Source organism: Cebus imitator, unplaced genomic scaffold (assembly GCF_001604975.1).
Source record: "Cebus imitator isolate Cc_AM_T3 unplaced genomic scaffold, Cebus_imitator-1.0 Scaffold207, whole genome shotgun sequence".
NCBI classification, from domain to species: Eukaryota; Metazoa; Chordata; class Mammalia; order Primates; family Cebidae; genus Cebus; species Cebus imitator.
The window spans coordinates 870,275-882,457 of record NW_016107522.1 but is presented as its reverse complement, the minus strand read 5'-3'; the positions used below and the strand labels follow the sequence as shown (position 1 = coordinate 882,457).

The 12,183-nt window shown below is 39.3% G+C and overlaps 1 protein-coding gene across 1 annotated transcript in view; it reads right to left on the bottom strand.

Moving 5' to 3' along the window:
• Positions 1-12,183, bottom strand: part of UGGT1 (UDP-glucose glycoprotein glucosyltransferase 1) — a 119,364-nt gene that overhangs the window by 97,830 nt on the left and 9,351 nt on the right. The window contains exons 3-4 of the mRNA XM_037745657.1: positions 8,776-8,858; positions 3,998-4,128 (exon numbers count right to left, since the gene is read on the bottom strand). Coding sequence (XP_037601585.1) covers positions 3,998-4,128; positions 8,776-8,858 — 214 coding nt within the window. The remainder of the gene's footprint in view (positions 1-3,997; positions 4,129-8,775; positions 8,859-12,183) is intronic.

Here is a 12,183-nt window from a genome sequence, read left to right as displayed (position 1 = left end):
TTTTTAGTAGAGATGGGGTTTCAGCATATTGGTCAGGATGGTCTCTATCTCCTGGCCTCATGATCTGCCTGCCTCAATACAGATACTTACACATCTGGCCAGGCAATGTGGCTCATGTCTGTAAATCCCAGCATTCTGGGAGGCTGGGATTTACAGGCATGAGCCACATTGCCCAACCAGATATGTAAGTATCTTAAGTTATTTCCTATCTCTGTCCATTTAAAAGGCCTAAGTATATGGGCGGCTGTGGTGGCTTCTTAGACAAATAACTGATTGCTAAGCTAGTGACAGAGATAAAAAGTGAGCCTGAAATTTCTTGATATACCAGATGGCAAGAATGCAGTCAAAGAATACCAGGGTGGCATCAAAATAACTCAGTTGAGGATTCACACTTTCTCATTTCCAAAATTAGTATAAAGCAACAGCAATCAAACAGTGTAGTAATGCTAAGCACAGACATACACCCTAATGGAATAGGACAGACAGCCTAGAAATAAACCCTCACGTATATGGTCAAATGATTTTCAACAAGGTTGTCAAGATTATTCAATGGAGAAAGGACAGTCTTTTCAACAAATGATGCTGGGAAAACTGGATATCCACATGCAAAAGAATGAAGTTGGAACAAATGTGGTGTTGTGGCCTTACAGTCCCTGCTACTTGGGAGGCTAAGGTGGGGGCATTGCTTGAGCCCAGGAGTTCAAGTCCAGCCTGGGCAATGTAACAAAACCTTGTCTCTTAAAAAAGAAAAAAGTTAGACTCTGACATAGTGTGGATGTTGTGCCCTCTAAATCTTATGCTGAATTATAATTCTCAACGGTGAAGGTAGGGCCTAGTAGGAGGTGACTGGATCATGGGGACACCTAAAGGCTTGGTGCTCTCCTAATGACAGTAAGTTCCCTTGAATTTAAAAAAAAAAAAAAAAATTTTATTCCCTTGAATAAAAAAATTTTTTTTAATCTAGGTTTTTTTTATTTTTGTTTGTTTTGAGATGAAGTTATGCTCTTGTTGCCCAGGCTGGAGTACAATGGCAAGATCTCTGCTCACCACAACCTCCGCCTCCCAGGTTCAAGCAATGCTCCTGCCTCAGCTTCCAGAGTAGCTGGGATTACAGGCATGCATCACCACGCCCAGCTAATTTTGTATTTTTAGTAGAGATGAGGTTTCTCCACGTCGGTTGGGCTGGTCTCGAACTCCCGACCTCAGGTGATGCACCCACCTCATCCTCCCAAAGTGCTGGGGTTACAAGCATGAGCCATCACACCCAGCGACATCTACTTGTTAGAAGTGTGTGGCACTCCCGGCTTCCTCTCTTGCTCCCACATTCGCCATGTGAAATGCCTGCTCCCATTTCACCTTCCACCATTATTATAAGCTTCCTGGGGCCTCACCAGAAGCCAAGAATCATGAGCCAATTAAATCCCTTTTCATTATAAACTGTCTAGCTTCATGTGTTTCTTTTTTCCTTTTTTTCTGTGTTTTTTTTTTTTGACATGGAGTTTCGCTCTTGTTGCGGAGGCTAGAATGCAAGGGCGTGATCTCAGCTACTGCAACCTCTCTCCCAAGTTCAAGCAATTCTGCCTCAGCCTCCTAAGTAGCTGGGATTACAGGTATGTGCCACCACGCCTGGGTAATTTTGTATTTTTAGCAGAGACAGGGTTTCTCCATGTTGGTCAGGCTGGTCTCAAACTCCTGACCTCGGCTGATTCGCCTGCCTCGGCCTCCCAAAGTGCTGGGATTACAGGTGTGAGCTACTGTGCCGGCCCAGGTATTTCTTTATAGTAAGCCAAGAATGGACTAACAAAGACCATTACCTTACACCATATACAAAAATTAATTCAAAATGAATTAAAGTCTAAAGCTTAAAAGCTAAAATTAAAACTATAAAACTCATAGAAAACATAGGGAAATCACTTCTCAGCCTTTTGGCTAAAATAAAGAATAAAAATCATACAAGAAAGCTGGGCACAATGGCTCACGCCTTTAAGCCCAGCACTCTGGGAGGCCAAGGCAGGTGGATCACGAGGTCGGGAGCTCAAGACCTGCCTGGCCAATATAGTGAAACCCCATTTCTACTAAAAATACAAAAATTAGCTGGGCATGGTGGCCTGTGCCTGTAATCACAGCTACAGGCAGACGAATTGCTTGAACCCAGGAGGTGACGGTTGTGGTGAACCAAGATGGCGCCACTGCACTCCAGCCTGGGCAACAGAGGGTGACTCCGTCTCAAAAAAAAATCATACAGGGAATCATCACAACATTGGACACTTTCATAGCTATCACACCAAAAATACAAGGAACAAAAGGAAAAATAGGAAAATTGACTTAAAATTTAATACTTTAGAGTACTGATGGACACTATCAAAGTTAAGACGCAACTCAAGTAATGGGAACAAATATTTACAAATCACATATCTGATAAGGAGTATCCAGAATATATGAAAAACTATACCTCAAAACAAAAAACAAAAAACCCAATTCAAAAATGGACAAAAAACTTGAAAAGACATTTGTCCAAAGAAGACATACAGATGGCCACTAAGCATATGAAAAGACACTCCACATCGGTAGTCACTAGGAAAACGTAAATCAAAGCCACAATGAAATATCAGCTCCTACCCATTAGGAAGGCCTCTTTTTACAAATCGGAAAGTAACAAGTGCTGGAAAGGATGTGGAGCAGTAAGAACCATCACACTTTACTGGTAGGAATGGAAATGGTACAGCAACTATGAAAAAATCTGTTGGTTCCTCAAAATGTTAAACAGAATTACCATGTGATCCAAGAATTACACTTCTATGTGCATACCCAAACGAACTGAAAGCAGGGACTCAGCCAGATACTTGCATCCCAATATTCCACAGCAGCATTATTCACAATAGCCAAAAGGTGGAAACAACCCAAACGTCTCTTAGGGGACGAATAAACAAAACATGGTATATACATACAATGAAATATTACTCAGCCATTAAAAGGAGTGAAATTTTGATACATGCCATACATGGATTAGTCTTGAAGACATTATAGTATGTGAAATAAGCTAAACGCAAAGAAAAACATTAAGATTTCACTTATGAGGTACCAAGAATGGTGCCTAAACTCACAGAATTACAAAGTAGAATGGTGGTTGCCAGGGGCTGGGGAATAGTTGGGGACGAGAGGGGAAATAAGGAGTTATAATATTATGTGACAGAGTTTCAGTTTTCTAAGATGAAAAAAGTTCTAAAGATGGAGGGTGGTGATGATTGCACAACAATATGAATGCACATAATACCTGTAAACCATACACTTAAAAATTGTTAAAACGGGCCAGGCACAGTGGCTATGCCTGTAACGTCAGCATTTTGAGAGGCCAAGGTAGGTGGATCATCTGAGGTCGGGGGTGGCTCATGCCGGTAACCCCAGCACTTTAAGAGGGCAAGGCGGGTGGACCACCTGAGGTCGGGAGTTTGAGACCTGCCTGACCAACATGGAAAAACCCCGTCTCTACTAAAAATAAAAAATTTTCCAGGTGTGGTGGCACATGCCTGCAATCCCAGGTACTCAGGAGACTGAGGCAGAAGAATCACTTGAACCTGGGAGGCGGAGGCTGCAGTGAGCCGAGATTGCGCCATTGAACTCCAGCCTGGGCAATAAGAGTGAAACTCCATCTCAAAAAAAAGAAAAAAATTTCTTGCCTGCTTTTAGACTTACAGCAGGCTGTGATTAGATGCTGGCTCACTAGTTTAACAAGATTACATCTCCTAGGCTGTATTGCATAAAGCCTTGCCATCTCTTTTCTATATAGATATTCCTTTTCTTATATATTTTTAATCTATGGGTTAAAGACTTAACATTGATTTTGCTTATTATTTAAAAGAAGTAAAACAAAATAAATCCCGGAAAATTTCAGGCAAAAAAAGTGATGGCTCTGTAATTCAATTCTAGGACAACTGCAATCTATCCATTCATCACAACATATGCTCTAAAATGCTATTCTTTAGAGCACTGGACCCACCTGCTGGAAGGCTTGGATCGTAGCTGAGTAGGAACGAAGAGACAGGCAAAATTTCAACAAATTCTGCTGGAGAGGTGACAGAAACTGAAATGCGGCTTCCAATATTGCATGATAATAGGAATAATCAGTACCTGTCAAGGAAAAACATTAACCAAAGTAATTGCATGTGACTAGAGAAATCTGAAAAAGACAGTGTTACAAAAGCATAAAGCTGTGTTACAAAGGTATGTGATGAAAGTTTTATGAGTATATTGTCTTGAACTATCAACAAATGCTTAAAATTCCCTGGAGGACACAATGCAGCTGGGCTCTTCCTCTCCTCTTCTTCCCAACTATTCCCGCCCGTGGACCACTATTTTCCCACTTACCTGGACGACTTACTGGTATGTACGTCTTCAGAAAGAATTTAGCTGTAAAATCACCTACTCCAGGAAATCTCCACAATCCCTACCCCATGCTTCAATGGACCAGTTAAATCTCTTCATTGATCCCAGAACACTTCTCTGTTTATCTCTTCCACTTATCATATCATTTACTAAATTATTTACTGACTGTCTGTCTATACCCCAACTAGATTTTTGGTCCCCAGAGGCAGAGACTATGAGCTATTTATCCTTATATCCCTGATGCCTAGCACACGGTATCTACTCCAAAAACTAAACAAAACTGAGTAGTGTGATGATGAAGTTACACACTATTAAAGAATACTAATGAAATTGTAAAGTTTAAAAAGAAGCATTTAAACAAAAAGTTGGACCAAATTATTTTGAAGAAAAAAAAAATCCATTTTTTCACTAACGTGAAAAAATCTCCAGCATAAATGAAAAGCAAAGGCACGAAACAATGTACAAAGTAACTTATTTTTTTTAACCAGGAGAAAGAATGAGAAATAAGAGTATATATGTATATATTTGCCATTAAAAACACTGATGGCTAAATAAACTAATTAAAAATGTTATAAAAAGCAGGAAAAACACAGAAGAAACACGGTCAAGAAGGAAACAAGATTTTTCTGGGTATAAAAATATATCTTTCACACAGCTTTGACTTTGGAATCACACATTATCCATGCAAAAAACGTAAATTTTCCATTTTAAAAGATAAGCACAGTGATTCATGTTTGTAATCCCAGCACTTTAGGAGGCCGAGGCGGGAGGATTTCCAGAGCCCAGGAGCTCAAGATATCAGCCTTGTCAAAATAGTGAGTCTCCTTTTAAAAAAATAATAATAGGCTGGCACGGTGGTTCACACCTGTAATCCCAACACTTTGGATGGCCAAGGTAGGTAGATTACCTGAGGTCGGGAGTTCAAGACCAGCCTGACCAACATGGAGAAACCCTGCCTCTACTAAATATACAAAATTAGCCGGGCATGGTGGTGCATGCCTGTAATACCAGCTACTTGGCAGGCTAAGGCAGGAGAATCACTTCAACACAGGAGGCAGAGGTTGCAGTGGGCTGAGATCATGCCATTGCACTCCAGCCTGGGCAAGAATAGCAAAACTCTGTCTCAAAAAAATAAATAAATAATTTTACAAAGTAAAATAAAATAAAAATAGGCTGAGCGTGGTGGCTCACACCTATAATCCTAGCACTTTGGGAGGCCAAGGCAGGCGGATCACCTGAGGTCAGGAGTTCAAGATCAACCTGGCCAATATGGTGAAACCCCATCTCTACTAAAAATACAAAAATTAGACAGGCGTGGTGGCATGCACCTGTAATCCCAGCTGAGGCAGGAAAATCACTTAAACCCAGGAGGCAGAGTTTACAGTGAGCTGAGATCACACCCCTGCACTCTAGCTTGAGCAACAGAGGAGACGCCATCTCAAAAAACAAACAAATAAATAAATAAATAAAATTTTTCATCTAAAAAATATAAGTATTTTATGAGGTAGACTACAAAAGGTTCTATACTGCAATAGCATCTTTTATGTAAAAACTGGATTTAAAAAATCTCAAAATGAGGCCAGAATGTTAATGGTGTCAATCTTTTGGTGGTAGGAATATAAATATTTCAAACAAAATGTTTAACATACTTTCATGTTGTTCATGGAATTTATACTCCTATAACTTTAACGAATATGTATTATCATTTATACTGAAGAAATTTCATTTTAAATGTCAAAGTTCAAATTTGATTATAAACCTACTTAGATAAATCTGTTCTATGAAATCTTAAAAATAAAAGAATTTTTTTATAACTATAGTTGCCCCTAAATTAGAAAAACTTGCAGATGCTTGTTTAAAATCTTTACATATCTACATTGTAAAAAAAAAAAAAAAAAAAAAAAGATTCAGGCTGGCATGGTGGCCCATACCTGTAATCCCATCACTTTAGGAGGCCAAGGCAGGAGGCAAGGCAGGAGTTTGAGACCAGCCTGTGCAACACAGCAAGACCCATTGTTACAAAATTTAAAAATTAGCCGGTGGCTCATGCCTGTAATCCCAGCACTTTGGGAGGCCAAGGCAGGCGGATCACGAGGTCAAGAGATTGAGACCATCCTGGCCAACATGGTGAAACCCTATCTCTATTAAAAATACAAAAAATAGCCAGGCATGGTGGCACGTGCCTGTGGTCCCAGCTACTCGGGAGGCTGAGGCGGAAGAATCACTTGAACCTAGGAGGCGGAGGTTGCAGTGAGCTGAGATTGCGCCACTGCACTCCAGCCTGGTGACAGAGCAAGACTCTGTCTCAAAATAAAAAAAAAAAAATTAGTCATGCCTGGTTACACGCACCCATGATACCAGCTACTGAGGAAGATGAAACAGAAAGACTGCTTTAACTCAGGAGTTCAAGATTATAGTGAGCTATGATCATACCACTGCACTCCAGCCTCCAGAGCAAGACTTTTGTCTCTAAAACCAAAACTAGGCTGGGCTCGGTAATCCTAGCACTTTGGGAGGCCAAGGCAGTCGGATCACCTGAGGTCAGGAGTTTGAGACCAGCGTGGCCAGCATGGTAAAACCCCATCTCTACTAAAACTACAAAAATTAGCCAGGTGCGATGGTGGGCACCTGTAATCCCAGCTACTCGGGAGACTGAGGCATGAGAATTGCTTGAGCCCAGGCAGCCGAGGTTGCAGTGAGCTGAGTGAGATAGCGCCACTGCATTCCAGCCTACGTGACAGAGTGAGACTCTGTGTCGAAAAAATACATAAAATAAAAAATACAATCTAGCTGGGTGCAGTCATTCACACCTATGACCCCAGCACTTTGGAAGGCCAAGGCAGGTGGATCACTTGAGTTTTTTTTTGTAGAGACCCTCTTTTTGTACAGACTCTGTCTCTACAAATAAAAAAATGTTTTTAATTAGCCCAAATAAAAAATAAGTATAAATAAAATAAAATAAAAACAATCTTTGGCTAGATTACAGAGTGAAAAAAGCAAAATAAAATAAAACAAAACAAAAAGATTCAGCCAACTTTAAAAGTATGTATTATTTTAATAAAAATTAAAAAAAATCAATGCAGGCAATGTACAGTGGTTCATGCCTATAATCCCAGCACTTTAGGAGGCCAAAGTGGAAGCATCACTTGGGCCCAGAAGTTTGAGATCAGCCTGGGCAACACAGCAAGACTCCCTTGTATTAAAAAAGAAAAAAAAAAGTAAATAATTTTAAAAGAAGAAAAAAAAAAATCAACCCATTAACATCAACAGCAGTCACACAATTTTGAAACATTTCCTCTTCTATAAGAACATATATCTGACCAGGGACAGTGGCTCATGCCTGTAATCCCAGCACTTTGGGAGGCTGAGGCAGGCGGATCAACTGAGGTCAGGAGTTTGAGACCAGCCTGGCTAACATGGTAAAACCCTATTTCTACTAAAAATACAAAAAATTAACTGGGCATGGTGGCGGGTGCCTGTAATCCCAGCTACGCAGGAGGCTGAGGCAGGAGAATCACTTGAACCAGGGAGGCGGAGGTTGCAGTTAGCCGAGATCACATCACCACACTCCAGCCTGGGCGACAGGGCAAGACTCTGCCTCAAAAAAAATAAATTAGCCGGGCAAGGTGGCAAGTGCTTGTAGTCCCAGCTACTCAGAAGTCGGAGCCAGGAGAAAGAAGCTGCAGTGAGCCCAGATTGCACCACTGCACTCCAGCCTAGGCAACAAAGACTTCTTCTCAAAAAATAAAAATTAAAAAAAAAAAAAAGAAAGAATCTATATCTGTCAATGTAAATTAATATTCAAGGTTCTAACTACTCACATATCAGCATATCCAACTATTAATGTTCACACTCTATATAGCTTATATCAAGTTTAAAAAATGTGAAAGCACATCATAAAAACTGCAAATGAGGTTTTACAGGATAATCATTAATTTGATACCTTACTCAAGCTGTGGGTGGCTGGCAGGCATAATGGAAAACATTCTGGATGATACTAACTTAATGATAATGAACTTAACAGACAATAGCTCAGTTTTGTAATTAGTTCATAACAACAAAAACCAGTGAATCAGATTAGATGGTTATTAATACCAAATGATTTGAAATGAAATGTACTTGCACAAAATATTCACATAGCACTTTAATAAAGGATTATGACAGAACAAAAACAAAAGGGCAAAAAACAAAGGCACCATTATAGCCAAAGTTATAAACTGCTTCAAAAATATTTGTGTTGTGTTGGCTCTTCCTGAGAGCCATCATAACTCCAGTCATTAAAGACAACAGTGTTTTCCATTAACTGCCATGCCACACATAATATCAAGAGACCGTTTTTTCCTAATATTTTCCCAGACACCAAAGTCAAAGATGCATTTGCTTCAATTTTACCGTGATGATCTGATGATCCAACATTTTGACTGGCTTCTACAAAATTCCAAAATTTCTCTTGACTGTCTTCTGCTAAAAACTCACTGGGAGAAAAGGGGGAAATATCAGAAATAAAACAATAAAATTTTCTAATACAAACTGTATTATTAAAAAGAGTAAAAATAAGTTTTGAAGTTTCTAAATGTCTGCAGTATGAGTTTTAATCTATAATATATATTATACTCCTTTATGTATAATATATATATTTTTAATGATAAGCAAGTCCTACCAGCTTATTAGTTATTAACAGCTTATGAACTTTTTCACTTATTAGCTATTTCTTAAGAAACCTGGAATAATAAAAACATAACAGGAAAGTCCCAATATAAGAAAGCTTATAAAACCCCACTGGCAAAAATACTATGAGTAGTGAAAGCAGAATTAGGAACTGATAATTCTAGTGCTAGTTTTGCTTACTTATTTTCTGAAAGGCCTTACAAAGAACAAAAAAATATTTTGCCTAAAGTTCTCCCACAGTAAACTACGAACCCTAGAAAAATTTCTGGGAGACTAAAGGCAGCATGTTGTAATCTTTTAACACCCATAAAGCCAAATTTTCAAGACCACCAAATTTAGTTTAAAATTACCACTGATCTAACAAAATCAGATCCAAGAATTTAAAGCCATCTCAATTTTTTTTTGACTTTACACTACTAAAATGATGGCCAATATAAATTTCCCTTCATTCAGGAGTCTAAAACCCCTAAAAGGAAATGCATGTAGTAATTGAATGATTCATGTCAATTGGTTATCCTCTCCTCTAAGCCATAATACTAATGCAGTGGTGATCTTTCACTGTCTTAAAGCAAACTACAGATCTGGATCTCAGCTTACCTAGCCAAAGGAAGACTTTCCCATTACTTGTCAACACTGGGGTGTACAATCTCACTCTACTCCACAGCTAGACACAGAAATATGGGAAAAATAAGAAACATTTCCTGGTAATGCACAGCTTCTCTAAAAATAGGTTTCTGAAAATACCCATTATCATAATATATTAAATTTCTTAATGCCTCCTTGAGAGTACTATTTTCTAGGCTTTCTAGTAACTGACAGACACCACACCAAGCCTAGCATAACTTATAGTCTAAGAAAACAGGTACTAAGACAGATACACTAGGATATGCAAATAAACACTAAATTAATTAATTAAAGGCACATTCACAAGATAAGCCAGCAGAGAGGGTCAGGGTGACACACTCATCAGTATGGTGAGAAACAGGATTCACTGGAGCTAAGACTCTCCCAGTAAAGGCCACACAGAAATAAATATATGCCTTTCATACAATTACAGGGAAACTTCTTGAAACATGCTTTCTTTTTCACCCCACTGCGTACATTAAGTCTCACAAGGTGTAAACTTGGAACAGTCCTAATATTACTTACTAGATCCACTGAAACAACCCAGGGGAGAAGAAGAACAAGATATCATTAAATAAATGCTGCTGTTTTTTTATAGTATATTTTTGTTGCTTTTTGTTTTTTTAGCTTCTCATATAATACTTATTCCACTGAGTATAAATTATGATTTTACAGGCCAGGCGTAGTGGCTAACACCTATAATCTCAGCACTTTGGGAGGCCAAGGCGGATACAGCACCTGAGGTCAGGACTTCAAGACCACCCTGGCCAACACGGTGAAACCCCTTCTCTACTAAAACTACAAAATTAGCCAGACATGGTGGCGCATGCCTGTAATCCCAGCTACTTGGAGGCTGAGGCAGGAGAATCGCTTGAACTTAGGAGGTGGACGTTGCAGTGAGCCATGATCACGCCACTGCACTCCAGCCTGGGCAATAAGAGTGAAACAATGACTCAAAAAATAAAATTATGATTTTACAAATTATATGATGTCTAGGATTTGCTTTAAAATATTCCAGTGCAGGAGGAGAGAAGGTGGTGGTGATGTGGTTACTGGACTTATATTGATAATTGATAAAACAGAATGCTGGGTACAGAGAGAGTATATTATACCATTCTCTCCATATATAAATGTTTTGAAATGCCATAATCTAGGACAAGTTTTTAATCTACAACACAAAAAACTACAAACAACCGGAATGAATGCCCGCAAGATAATACAAATCAGGTGGCAACTTGTTCTCTTAGATTTCCGAGCTACGGTGGGAGATCAGCATTGGCCTTCCTTCTATGCAGAACCAGAAGGAGAGAAGAAACTAATATTTAAGGAGGGTCTGTGGTGTGATAGTCACTATGCTTGGCATATTCACCCAAGTCCTCAAATCCACACAGCCACCCTTAGATATAACCATTTTTCAAATAAAGAAGCTGCAATTCAGAGATGCTACAACTTGCTTAGGGACATAGAGTTAGTCAATGGAAAAGCTGGAATATAAACTCATGTCTATTTAATTTATACCTCTTTCATGCTACATTCTTGGGTCATTTCAAAATTTAGCACTCAATAAATGATTATTGGCTTTGATTTTAATAATAACTCTTTGTGGAATATTTCTGTAACTACAGCTGCAGAAAACATATTTAGTGTTTTACTTCAAGGTGCGTATAACTTCATGGACAACCACAAAGCTACAACTCTGTCACAAACATCAGATCCAATCTAAAAATATACAACAGGAATATTTTTAGTCCCTAAGGGCTAGACGCAAGGAAGGCAAAAGATCTGTGGCGGCTGCATGCCATAAAGTGTAGTACAAGATTCTGATCCTTCATCTTTAATCAAATGAACAGGCTGCCTCAATCTATCATCAGGGTCTCCCATAGAAATAAGAAGGAAGGATGGTGGGCTCAGCTAGCTCTGGAGGCAAACACTACATGGATTCAAATAAGCATAGCTCATTTCTATCTGTTGCCTACATGTCTTATTACCTTGGCAAACTGTATACAAATAGCTACAGGAAAAAGAGGCCTAAAAATAGTAAACCAAAATGGCAAATGTAGCTCTTACCTCACATGCCAAGGAAAAAAATTAATAAAAATAAGCATAAAAGGCCGGGCGCAGTGGCTCATAATCCCAGCACTGTAATCCCAGCACTTTGGGAGGCCAAGGCGGGCAGATCACTTGAGGTCAGGAGTTCAAGACCACCCTGGGCAACATGGTGAAACCCCAACTCTACTAAAAAGACAAAAATTAGCCAGGCCTGCACCAGCTACTCAGGAGGCTAAGGCAGGAGAATGAGAATGAGCTTGAACCCAAGTGGCAGAGGTTGCAGTGAGCCAAGACGGCACCACTGCATTCCACCCCAGGTGACAAAATGAGACTCTGTCTCAAAAACAGGGGGTGGGGGAGGAGATAGTAAATCTCAGTGACAGATTTATACCAAACAAATCATCCATAATAAGATCAGCAAAAAGGAAAAGAAAAACTTTAGTGTTTTTTTTTTTTTTT